The sequence below is a fragment of the Oxyura jamaicensis genome, chromosome 1 (genome assembly GCF_011077185.1).
Source record: "Oxyura jamaicensis isolate SHBP4307 breed ruddy duck chromosome 1, BPBGC_Ojam_1.0, whole genome shotgun sequence".
Classification (NCBI taxonomy): Eukaryota; Metazoa; Chordata; class Aves; order Anseriformes; family Anatidae; genus Oxyura; species Oxyura jamaicensis.
This window is the reverse complement of record NC_048893.1, coordinates 23,032,358-23,046,069: the sequence shown is the minus strand read 5'-3', so window position 1 is coordinate 23,046,069 and position 13,712 is coordinate 23,032,358. Positions and strand designations below refer to the sequence as shown.

General features: G+C 37.4%; 1 protein-coding gene across 2 annotated transcripts in view; it reads right to left on the bottom strand.

Annotated features, from left to right (window-relative positions):
- Positions 1–2,891: 2,891 nt before the first annotated feature.
- WASL (WASP like actin nucleation promoting factor) overlaps positions 2,892–13,712 on the bottom strand; it is a 49,465-nt gene continuing 38,644 nt past the window's right edge. Inside the window, exons 7-12 of one of the 2 annotated variants that reach the window (XM_035331655.1) lie at positions 12,619–12,661; positions 12,082–12,235; positions 11,248–11,265; positions 7,735–8,252; positions 7,017–7,125; positions 2,892–5,603 (exon numbers count right to left, since the gene is read on the bottom strand). In XM_035331655.1, coding sequence (XP_035187546.1) covers positions 5,542–5,603; positions 7,017–7,125; positions 7,735–8,252; positions 11,248–11,265; positions 12,082–12,235; positions 12,619–12,661 — 904 coding nt within the window. In that variant the 3' untranslated portion in view covers positions 2,892–5,541. The remainder of the gene's footprint in view (positions 5,604–7,016; positions 7,126–7,734; positions 8,253–11,247; positions 11,266–12,081; positions 12,236–12,618; positions 12,662–13,712) is intronic. The other variant, XM_035331661.1, reaches the window with a different exon arrangement.

The window sequence follows — 13,712 nt, the reverse complement described above, 5'->3', positions numbered from 1 at the left end:
AATTTTTTTTTTTTTTTTTTTTTTTTTTTTTTTTTTTTTTTTTTTTTCAGATCTCTGAGCACTCTTGGTATGTATTTATCTCAGTTTTAGCCACTAATCCCAGTAGGGATGTGCCTGCTTCCCAGGCATCTTCCTGAGGACTTAATTCCGTTGGTAACTTTCCTTTCTTCCTCGCCTGGTAAGAATTCTGCTTCATCTGATAGCTTGCATTAAAATTGGTGTAATTCATAAAGAACCACAGTGAATTATAATTAATAAAATCGTAAGAACTATTCTCTCCATAAGCAGTAACCCACATGTGACAGGTCGTCTGGCTGAGGAACACATCACCAACGTAATGTGCTATATTCAAATACTTTTCTAAGAACACGGAGTCTGCAGGGAGACCTCCTGCCAAGAAAATCAGTAGTTCCCTCTCTAAACCACAGTGTGTCTGCCTTTCAGACACAAGTGTTGGAAAGGTCATCTAGAAATATGTCAAAAACATATTATTTGTTTGGCAAAATGTAGGCATGGTGGAGAAACAAAAAGGTCCAAGTACCATTTACTACACTTTTCATCCCAGAATTATATTGATTCACGTATGAAAAGGGCAACATGTTGCATAGAAAGGACTTGGATGTGATCCTGGGTACTAATCAATAGCATGCCCATTACAAAAACATACCCAACAGCAGTATCACTGTCTGTAATTTTTATGTGATCTGGACACCAATTTTGATACAAAGACCTTGCTATTTGGTTTTGTACCTGATAATCCACTATTAGCATAGTTAAAAATAGCAGACCCAGGCCTGTCCACTGTTTAACATAACTGATACAAGAGTGGTTTGCTTGCTCTCCTGAAGTACTCTTATTCTTACACATCTTGGGGGCAGCAGGTAAGTTTCAGTAATCTATTCTGTAAGGATCAGGGTGTTAATTGTATGGTAGCATCCAGTAAAAAGGAGGTGGGGGCTGAGAAAAAGACACAGGCTTCTGAGCAGATTGTGTACCCAGTACCCTGAACATCCAGGATAGACCCACCTCTCAACAGAGGGCTCCAAATCCAGCTCAGCTGCTCTGGTAGTTGCCTGGCTTTTGGCATCAGCATTTGGAAGAGCCAACCACTGATTATGAGTGCTTGCCGATGGCATTTAAGCAAATACTTTGTGTCTGATATATGATACAAGCATTGTATTTCTTATTCCCAAGTGCTAAAAACTCCAGATACGATTCTGTCCCCCAGCTGGGGCATACAAAAACGTAACATTGGTTTTTGTTTTTTTTTCACTTCCTCTGTTTTTTATAGCTTCTGAAGGTTTTTCTCAGAAAACCTTACACACCACCAATCCTGAAGTAGCAAGTATAACATTCATAGTGCTTGAATAACAAAACTCAGAAGAGACAATTAACATTCAGGGAGGGAAAAACACAAAATAATGGCTGAAGAAGTTCGCTCCAAAAAGACCCTAAAATCTTTTCAGAGCGCTAGCAAAACAGACTGTTTGTCAGTACTAAACATTAAGCTGTTTAAAGATCGGCAAGTCCTGCAGGCATTATCCAAAACCACACTAGAATAAAAACTTGAATAACTGATATATCACTATTCTGGCTCATCTGAGCAGGTTGCTCTGCAAATACTGTAAAATCCAGCACAAAATAAAATTTATCAATAAAAAAAAAAAAAAAAATTGTATTTCAATAGCAATGCAATGATTCTATTTCTCTCTTCAGCATGTTCACCCTTTTAAACCAGTGATTTCAAACTAACAGTTTATTTCTTCAAGCAAAAAATAGACATGTTGTAATAGTTTGTAGATATAAAATCTCCCCTCTAACTGCGCAGACACCCTCACACTTTTAACACCACCTTAGAGAACAGGGTTGGGCTGGTGTCACCCAGAGCCAGTATCAAATCTGCACACTAAACCTCCACAGCTTCTGTTCCAATTTACATTGCCCTGTCTCTTTTCTGCTTACAAGAAAACCTCAGGCATCAAACGAATACAGAGCAACAGGCGTCCCTACTGCTGTGCTAGAGGATAGCACTGGCCCTTGAGTATCTTCTAAGCTTCCCTAACCCATTTACACTTTTCTATAAATAAAGCTGCTTATCGCTGTACTTGAGCTTCAGGAGCTTTAATTAGACCAGGAATTCCTCTAATGATTAGATAGAGGCTGTTGCAATGGATCAGTAAGTCTTATAAACAAAAGAACATCTCTTTTTTCCTCCTTACATACATCTTGCTTGGTAAAGTAATCATGGTCAAATAAAAAAAAAGAAAAAAAGCTCTGCAAACACATTTTTTAAGCTTCTGTTCATGGAGCAGAGAGAACTTCATATACTTAATCAGCACACCCTCTAAGGAACAATTTCAACTTTGTCTTCCACTTACGGCCTACAAATCAGAGCAGTAATAAGCTTCAGAAGAAAGCCAGACTCTTTGGGTGCTTTAGAGGAAACCAGGCTAAAGCATCCTAAGCCCAAGCACTGCAGCATACAAGACAAGGATTCACCTCTGTAAAAACCTCCTGAGTCGCAGCATTCATTGCGAAGAGTTAACTAGTTAGTATTCATTCTGGATTAATGAAGCCCTGTTTGTTTGACCTTGAAATGTTGCCGTATTATTGCACTTGCCTGCAGCAGTAGCTGTTTCCAGAGAAGCTGCTGAGCAGCTGTCAGATGTGCCAGGAGCATGGGGTGTCACATTCTTACTCATTGTGTTTATTCACTAGCACAATCCAACTTTCCAGACATCAAAACCGCTGTGATTTGACAGTCACTATTTACTGCTTTGTGAACTTGGCGAGGCAACCAAAATGACTTTTGAAGCGTGTAAGCAAGATGTACATCTATTTTAAAAGCTGTGCCACAATTAGCGCTTAAAAACCACACAGTTTTACACTAGTTGGGTCAAATTAATTTTATTATGCTCCATGATGAATTGCCACCAGTGCAACATCCTATTCACTGTACATTTCAAAAATTCACATACTAAAAATTTCAGTTTGATAAATGGAAAACTGAATGATTGAGAAGTTCTTACGGATTTCATACGTACAAGTGGCTAGCTGATATTGTCTATGCACATAGAGTGTTGAAATACAAAAGCCTCATGCTAGTTTGTTAATTGCTAAGGCTATCTGGACAGTCATTTAACCAGAATATACGAGAGGCCTTCATTACAATGTTTAGCAACAATGCACCAGTATCATGAAATGCTATCTTCTGCTCGTAGTGCAAGTGGCGGAGTGCTGAAGCATGCAGTTATGACTAACTTAACTGCCGTTGCAGTCTTTATGCCCGAAATTTATCATGTACATACACTATTTTAAAGTAAATATTAAACTGGACACCACAGAATATGAGTGTACTTTTGCATGAAGAAAAAGGAAATGAAAAACCAGAAGCTTTCTTTGGCCATTATCTACAAATTAAAGTTTTACTCAATAACATAACTTCAGAGCTCCCAAAACCTGGAACAGAAATTTGATTAATGAACTGTGATGCTTAATTATTAACTACATTACAGAAACTCCAACTCTGGGAACATAACAGCTAAACATATCTAGTAAGTAGCATGTTAGGAAAACCTCTAGGCCTCATCTGCTTAATTTTAAAATGCCCTATATGCAATAAAAAAGAGGGAGCAGTACCAGAACTTATATGAAAGCCATACAAATATTTTCCTTCTACATGAGTTCTTAACTCCACTGCCATTAGCTACCCCTGGCTGCACTTGCACTTGATCCAATGCTCAAGCCATTACAGCAGCAAAGCTCGTAGGAAGTGTTTCCAGCAGCAGAGTGCAATAAGAGAGTTACCGCAAGGAAATTACATCACTTGGAAATAGTTTTCCTAGTGTTATGTGCTTAAATTACTCTCGGAAGGAAGTTAGCCTCCTCTGAAAAATTTAACTACAACCTTACCCCTCCCACTACTTTTCAGCAACTTTCCTTTCTTCTCACATAACTAAATTAATTTGCTAAAGACTAGGTTATAACTGGGTTAGAAATCCAAGCCGTATCATGCAGGTCCAGCCTGTCAAGATCAGGTCATCACTGGGTTTCAGTCGATACAATGCCGATAACTTAAATTGAGTTTGATACCTTGACTACAGTCCATGACCCAGGACACTATGCATTAACTATGCTCCAAATATGACTGACTTAACTAAACATTCTGTGTCAGATAGTGTTTTTAGAAAGATTTTCTACCTGAAAATTACAGTAAGTACAGTCATTTATGCTGCAGATATTAAATACCTGCACAGCACAGATTAGTATTTTGTAATAGGCAGATATGCCAAGGTTTACTGCACTATAAAGTACAACATATAAACATGTGAACTGTGAAATGAGAATCCCATTTTCTGTCCACTTATTCAAATAGTACTCTTGTGAATAGGGTTCCTGATCTTCATCACAACCCTTGGTCTTAAAGCCAACGTATGAAAACAGAATATTGCCAGAGAGTTCAGTACGTCGTCAAACTGTACATTGTGAGTTAATGGCTTTCCAAGTTCTTGGATGTAGGATTGGTGCTTTAGCATTTGTTATGTACCATAACGCAAAGACTGCAAAGTAATCCCACTTATGTTTACTTTATTAGTACACCAATGCCCTACAAATTTTTAAAAAAGTAATTAAACATTATTGAAGCAAGCATTAAACGCAGCCCTTCAGCCTGAAAACCACATAAAAATGATTTAAAAAATAAATCAAACTGTAGCAATTGCCAGTCTCCAGTATAGCCCCCAGTAATTTACATTTCTTCATTCTGAAAGACAAGAGTTGGAAAAAAAAGGACTGAAAGGACTGAACTGGTCTGCATCAAATATGCCTTTATCACTTACAACGTAAAGCCACCCTGTTTAACCTCAGATAGAGAGTTCCCTAATTACAGTATTCAATTACTACTGCCGTTCGATAGCAGTCAGTATTGCTACAGTTAGGGCAAGGTAATCTTCACAACTAGCTGTGTATTTCTGTAGTGATTTTGTTTTATGTAAAGCATACTGCTAAGATTTGAACTGCAATGTTGTGATGTATCTGAAACCATGCAATAGTATAAACCAGCCTCAACATTCCTGTAGCGCTGCATTTGAAATGAAGGGGCTAAATAAACTAAGAGCTGCATCACTTAAAGAACATAGTGCTATACTAGGTTTTAATAAGAAAATTTAGATACAGAAAAAGTAGGGTATGAAAATAGTGTTTTCCTTCTTGCATTATAACTAAATTACATTAAGGTTTTCGTCAGTCTCACATATTACATTTAAACTCCCTTATTGATGGAATGGAAAGTATTCACATGTACATGATCATCCAGGTGTAAACTTGCACACATTAACAGGGAGTAGCTTTGTAGAGGATTATGACAAACCTTTACAGATTAAATGAGGTATTGCACAGATTAATAAAAAAGCAAAAGGCAACAAAAATATACAGCAAATTGGTAGAACATTTACATGATAATTTTACAGAATCCATAGACAGAAAGTAGTGTTTAGTATATCATTCACCTTAAAAAATATATATATATAATATAATATATGATCAATCGTCCCATTCGTCGTCATCTTCAAAGTCTTCTTCATCATCTTCATCCTCATCTTCATCTAAAAAACAGGAAAAGCAAGTCATTGCATGCTCCAAATTAGTATGACAAAAGTGCAACCAATTTTGCCCACAACATTCTGAAAAAGAACAATCAGCTGAAGGAGGTCAGGACAAGACACCTGGTAATATTATATTTTAAGATTTCTAGACATGATGTTCAGTTTAGATTGATACTGGTTGAAAATTACATGTTTCCTTTCTCATTCCCTTTCCCAGGTAGGAAATTTTTATCTTATTTTCTGCTGAGACAAATAATCAAATTCTCATGTCATACTCTTACTATTACTCTTTTTCTTTTTTTTGTAGAGAATGTGAGGTGTGAGAAAGGCCAGCTTGTTCCAGATTGAATTTTAAACTTAAGATAGATTAATTTCTAAAACATAAGAACTGTTTCCCCAGGTTTCTCTCTAACAGGATTTCTGTTTACTGTACAAGCAGATAAAAATATTTTCGTGAGCTAAAGACTGTTGTGGTTACCACAATATTGTAAACTGCACAGTGCACATCAACTTTAAGATCAATTTTGTTGTTAACCTTATCCAGCCTTCCACTGTTTCTTATTTTAGCATGCTACAATTTTTAAATTACGATACATGTAAACTACTGATTTGTTAGGCAAGAGCATTCCCCCCACCAGAATATGGTGTATTTAGCACGCTTTCAATGTTTAATTTGTATAAAGCACCCTAACTGGACATTACCACACAGGGACACAAATCAAACTGTGTTTAATAGTCAAACGGTCTGCAGACTGCAAATGAAGGTCTGATACTAATGTAAGCTCTGGAAGAAAAAAACAATCTATCAAAGCAGAAGAGGTGTAACTCAACAGCTGCACTATGGCTACTGCACTGCATTTATTTTATTTTTTAAGCTGGTGTTACAAGGAGAGACGTAAGAGAGAATCTTCCATCCTTACTTTTTCCAAGCACTCGAGACTGAAGAAGCAGTTCAGTACTAGTATGGGACTTGTCAAGTAACACTAGTTATTCTGTTTATTATCCAGCAGGTGGCATCCAAAGCACACGGAAGCCACAGTTTTAATGCACGAACCTCAGCAAGAGCCCTGGCATCTAGAAACAGAGCATTAAAACTCTTCTCTTCAAAGTATTTTGAGAGAAAAAAAATCATCATATATCTCATAGACAAAATAAGTTGTAAAAACCTTTTTATAAAGGATACTAGCCTTGATTAGTAATTTTAAATTCATTATCGCTGCAAACTACTATACATCAGTAATTCAAAGTGGCACAAAGCACCCACTTGAATCATCACTAGAGATTTGCCTAGAGCATTCTGTATTTGACTATATGCCGAAATCCATGCTTCTTCCCCCAGCATTTTATGTCAACAGAAATGTTAACACTTGAAAATCTGATGCCTTGAGATCAGAAAAATTCCATCAGGCTTACCTGAAGAATGAATGGCTTTGCTCCTTTTCTGCATAACTTCCATTAATGCACCCACAATTCCTGAGGTGGGTGCAGGTGTAGGTGGTGCACTCTCCTGGCCATCAGATACCTTGGAAAAAAAATTATGTTAGGATGATGCGATTAGAAAAACAGAACATGTTTTGATGAGTTTATGTTCAGCCAGATTGAAGGGTGAAACTACAGTTTCTTTAGCCCAAGCTAAGCTTTTACTTATAAAAAAGCTGAACTATTCTCTTGTGCCATACAATACAACTTCAGTTACTCCATACTCTAGATGAACTTTTTAAAAGTAAGTAATTCTACCTTCTGCCTTCAAGTACCAATACTGCTGAACTCATCCCCTGCAGTTGTTTAGAAGATTTTACTGAAGCATTCATGACATCAGCAATCTTTCATGGTAGTTCTTGCAAAAGTTCTTCACAGCTGTGATACTGTGGTATCATTACTGTAGGGTATATGCTTAAAGCTTGACTGAAAAGTGAGAAATGATTGAGACAAGAATAATTTCACGCATCAATACTCATCCATAGCGAGTACACATACTAAGCATTTTTCCAATAGTATTGTTTAGAGTATGATTTCAAAAACTCACTGAATTATGATAGAGCCCAAAACAGAGTCTCAAGTTACTATTGATTTTGGAGTACTGCAGCTATTTGCAAGTGCCAAGGGACTTCGATGAGAAAGTGTTACTCACAGATTTCAGCTGTATACCCTGTCGTATCTGGTCTAACAACGCATCTCTTCCTGAGCAGGACACTGGTCGACTGTTCTGTTCTACTTTCTTTAACTGGGCTCCTTCTCTGATTTGATCTAAGAGTGCTGCTTTGTTTCCTGCAGGAACTGGAAGCGGGTGATCGACCTCTGAAGGAAGGCCGGGTGGCGGGGGAGGACCGGGAGGAGGTGGAGGAGGCGGCGGCGGCGGGGGAGCAGACGACCCACTTGGTGGTGGCGGTGGTGGAGGAGGGCCGGATGGCGCAGATGATGAATGCACTGGTGGTGGAGGTGGATACATCCTGTTGGGAGGAGGTGGGGGCACTGCTGCACCTGGTCTAGATGGAGGTGGGGGTGGAGGTGCTGCTGTTGGAGCTCTTGAGGGAGGTGGAGGTGGCGCCCCTCGGCCCCTGGCAGGGGGAGGAGGGGGGCCTGAACTATGGGGAGGTGGGGGTGGAGGTGGCGGGGGTCCTCCTCTGCATGGTGGTGGTGGAGGTGGAGCTGAAACAAAGCAAAATAATTCACAGTTACATGATATTCAATACTCACAAGTCTTTCGGAGTCTGGCAGAAGAAGAAAAAAAGGGTCTGCATTGACTTTTGCAAGGATCTCTGTGCACGTACAAGTTTTACCAACTCTGAATTAAGCTGAAAATAGCTGAGTATAAGCTATGCTTGCATGAATACAAACTAAACTGAATATAGCTCCTGTATCTGTCATGTACTTTGAAAACTCTCATAAAAGCTGCAACACTGCAGGGAGCAAGTGCGGTACATAAGACGACTGAAGTCACAGCACTAGCTGGGTCATTAATTTTAGCGTGGTTAATGTCCTTCATAATACAAGTGTATCTTAAGTCAGCATTTCAATTTCCCATGACTAAATGCAGAAAAAAAAATCAAAACATTAAAATTTTGCTGAACTAGGCCAGAAGACAAGGGAAAGATGCATTAAAAACACACTTAAAAATGAAATACAGAATTTCCACTTTACAGGCTATCTATTATATGATTAGGGAATAAAAGGCAAGGTGGATTTTGTTTGTTTTGTTACTGGAAGATGATGTTTAAAAAATACTAATGCATTACAATTGGGAATAGGTGGGATACAACGCTGCACGTAGTCTATCTCTGTGTTTAACTGTATGCCTTTGCATCCTTAAAACACAGCCTAGCAGTATCTGCAAAGCCTAACAATGAAGTGGCATTGCTGGTAACAGCATTTCAAGTTAATGGTGACAGACCAGGGTAAAACTTCAATCTAATAAAGCAGTTTCCTCCATAGGCAACACAAAAGAGAAGCAAAACCTCATCTCTCTCCATCAACTATTGCTTCAGTATAGCAGAGTTGACTTCCTCTGTGGGTTGGCAAATAAGCCTATTTTTAAGAGCAAAACAAATAAACATGATCTAAAACTCATTTAGGAATGCCGTCCTTCTAAATGATGTGAATGTTTCTTTTAGTTTGTTGCAATGGAAGAACTCATCATGGTGTTTCTAAACCTGTCATAAAAACCTGTTTTATGCCTTAAGCCTATCAAATGAGGATGATCTTAAAGTTCTGTATCTTATTCTAGGTATACAGACAAATTGAACTTGAAAAAAGTGGTAGTCATTAGCAAACATACCTTTGCTCAGTCTTTATTTGCCAACAGAAGCTGCTCTGAGATAGGCTTGAAAAAATCTGAGTGAACATATATACAAAATTCTGTCCCACCCAGCAGAAAAATATTTGTAAGTCAGAATTCCAGAATTTACTGAAAATTCATTCCGACAACATTTATGGGAAGGACTATAGGAAGAGAACAACTTCAGGGTTAGTTCAACACACAGGATCCCTTCCATATGATTTGGCCTTGAAATGTACTTGATTTGCTAATGGCATTTTAAATAACACAGTTTCATTTCCTCTGCCATCAGGCATCTAATGGCTTGTGGTAATGTAAGTTGTGTGGTTGCTGCCCATTACTACTCAGTTATATGACAGCACCTGGGTTATTAAGAAAGTTCACATTTGATTTCATGTGCTTTGATAACAAAAAGGGTATTACCTTAAGATGATGCTTCACTACTTCTTTTATCCTGTTACAAGCTGAGAAAGCAGTCTGTCTGTACTGGAAAGCCGTAGAAGCGGGATTTTGAGGCAGAAGGAGAAACACTGGTGCCTCAGTACCTCTTTCCCTGCTCATCTGAGACATACCCTTTCTGAAACTGTGTCACATCCTCAGCTCCTCAAACTGCTCTACTTTTTCTATTTCCTCAAAAGAAAAGCAAGTAGATAATCTCCTTTCAAACTTCATATATTTTACAAAAGAAATACTACCAACATAATTGATTAAAAAAATCAAGAACAACCACAAAAAATCTACCACCCCTTATTGGTTGCTAAGGGTGTGATTTCCTTTCTGGCCATTGGAGGCCAGTGTTTTCAAGCCTTACTCTGCGAGCACTAAAGTTTTTTTTCCTGGATTACTGAAAAGATGCAACATGATGGTACTCCAGAGTTTGTGGTGCCTGTAGATTTTGAACACAAGGCTTAAGTTTTCCTGGGGGGAACGATTTTTATTTGCATCACATCTAGAGCAATATGGCACCTCCGAACTGTTCACAGTTCAGGAAGTTGGATGTTTTCTATTTTTTCATTTTTAACACACTTATCTGGACTGAAGTGAAAAGAAGGAGGAGCAACAAGGATGGAGCACAATTACCTCATCCTCTCTCTCCCTTCCCTCCAAACAGGAAAGAAGCAAAACAAGAAAATAAATTAGTTTTTATAAGTGCTACACAGCTATTGATATAAAAGTTTGTAAAATCTTCTGTTGATGGTGTTGTCACTAAAAAACAACCAACAGTACCAAAGCAGGGAAAGAGCTAGAAAAAAAGTTTTATCTCAACTGAACAAAGTGTCTGTAACTCTCTATTCAGCATCCTACCAGTGTAAACCCTTAGGCACAGAAATTCTTGCAATAAAATAGGAAAACGTGTTTCAGTTGAGAAAAAAACACTTCAAACAGCAGTAAAACCTACGAATCATGTAACTGTGGACAAACCCACTGAAATACTGTTAATATTTGTGTCTACCTCTACCAAAAAGCATAGAGGTAGATTATTATCATGCAAATTAAAGATGAGGGAGCTTTTCTTTCAGTTGTATACATGCAAGTGGACACAACTTGAAGTTAATACGTACATAACAGAAAAATGGCATTTTTAAAGTATTTTAAGCCAGTATTAAGACTCCAAGGCAAATTGTAGTCTAACTTAAAGATCAGCAGTTTTAGATCAGCAACTCTGTACACACTTTAACAGAGTTAACATTATATTAAAAAAACTGACAGACTTGTTGCTGCGAAAATAGCAATTGAAATTTTGCTTTCAATTTAAGAAATTTGACTGTAATTTTTAGTATTGCAATCAAACAGACGTCAACTAAGGTTTTTTGTCTAGGAAGAAAATCACACAGCAGCATACGCTCAGATGACAGCTCAAATACATACCACTCCAACGCGGGGGACCTGGGAATAAATGTAACAAGTCATTGTACCCTGAACTTACATCTACTCAGCCCCTCAAACAATTTATTCACCAGTTTCGAACTTCTATAACTCCAACACAATTTATTTCTTGCTTCTCCTGAGAAGTCGTCTCGGTAAATTTTTAAAACTTTTATATTGGCAGCCTAATTTTCAGATGGACTTGCAATATTGCAGCAAATGCATCTAATGCATCAGCTGAGATCACATTTGAAGGTTAGGCAGGAAATAGCTTATTTGAAAATTATCTTGCAGCAGAAACCTAAATCAGATCTTCCTCATCAAAACTAGTACTTCTTACTTTAAACTAGAAAAGCTTTCTTTTTTTTTTCTTAATAATGTCTACATAAAATCTGCAGGTCTCTAGCTTTTTCAAGGCACATTGCAGTGTTGGCAGGGTAGAGAGACACCACACACACCTGTCAGCCATATACTAACTACTACCATATCTGACAACAGCAAGATTGATTCTGAGGTTTTCATTTATTTATAAAACCAAGATTATAAATAAATATGTAACATTTGCAGTCTGAAAAATCTGTATGGAATACGTGCAGTTAGACTAAGTGTTACTGGCAATTATTTAACTGACATGGGCCCAATCCTATCCTTAATGAGAAAGTACTCACACGTGGACATTTTTACAAGGTGTATGGTGTACCGAAACATAAAATTCAATACATCCGTGGTGGTATGAAGTCCAGATATATCAAGAACTGCTCATCAACAGCTTCTATTCAAATCCTTAAGACAAAAAACACCTTTCAAAATCTGGTGTGGAAATAGAAGGAAGCCTACCTTGTCTGCGCAGTTCATTTTTAACTGCTTCCACACCTCCTGTTTTTTCAATGAAATCATATATGACCTTTGAAGTTTCTTTGTCTTTTAGTTGAGCCTCTGAAATTCCACACAAATCAAACAGGTTTTTCAGTTCTGGGTCCAAGTTATTCACCTGCAAGTCAGATACATTAGTTTTAAGTAGCTTGACATAGAAGTTTTAAAAATATAATTTGTAATGGGGAAAAAAATGATAACAGTTTAGTAGGACAGCTAAAACAACTCCATGTCTCCGAGTTGCCTTTTCAGTCCGCAATGTCTGTTTTAAGAAAGGAAAGTACCTTGCATATCAACTTAAATTTTAAATATTTTCCCCCCCCAATCCCAAATCCCTGTTATTCCCTTGTACTCCAGTATCTGTTTGAATCCCGTAACAGGATCACACAATTTGTAACTAGTTTCACATGCAGTTAATTTGATTCCAATCTTCAAAACTTACATTAAAAAGCTGCTAAAGCTTCAAACATTTGGTATCTTGAAAAACATCAAATTACTTACATCGAAACCTGTGTTTGGATCCCAACCAACATGTCCAATGTGTCTAAAAAAGCAGAAAAGTCCATTTAATCGGAGTTAAAAGGACCTTGCTAACTAAAATAACCGGACACCCAGCTAGCTGGATTACTACCAGATTCTACCTTTAGAATAAGACACTAAGCAATTCTTACTCCTCAGTGCTTCACTTGAGAAAGGAAGAACAAAACCTCCAATTATTCCCATGTTCTATCTTATATCAAAAAGACCAAGTGGCGAAGTAGTTTCCCCTGTTAGGTTATATACAGCCTGTGGCAAAACATCAAGGCTCCATGCCACCTTGTGGTACATACTTACGGTGATGGAAGGACTGCATACAGATAAAGGGTGAAGTTTAGTCTTCATAGGCAGACCTGAAGCTACTGTCAGTACCAACACTAAGCACTAGGGTTTTTTACTGAGGATACTGATGCTCCATATTCAGTTTTTGGTGTTCTTATAACTGCAGTTAGTTGATTACTTAGTTCAAAGGGCAAGAATGAAAGTAAAAGGTCTGCTACAGAAAAAAAAGGAAAAAGAAAAGCGCTCTGTTCTGCCTAAATATTTAATTTTTTTTTTGTTATCAAAATATGGGATGATTTGTCAATTAACATATTATACTGGATGATAAGCTGGCTTCACATAAATTAGGTATATTCAGTTACAATGGATTAACTGTTTTTGGCAAGTTAATAGAAATCTAACAGCAAATAGAATTTTACATATACATCTCTGCATACCTACATGAATTTCACAATGCTCTTTTAAGAGATTGTGAGCATGTGATTCAGAGATTATTACACTTAATTGATATTAAAGATTATATATCTTATAATCAATGTTAGTGTTACTTCTCATTTGTTTTTCAACCCTCAAACAGAGGGAAATAAGTTACTTGGATATGCTGACTAACACATTTTCACGTCTTTTAAAATGAAATGTGTATTTATTAGGAAAACTGCAATTCTTATGTTATTTAGAAGAGGGTATGCAATGTTACATTAAGTGTAGATTTATTTTTATTTATTTTCCTGAAAACGCTAGAAGTCAACATCCGACTAGCAGAAGCAATTCAATAA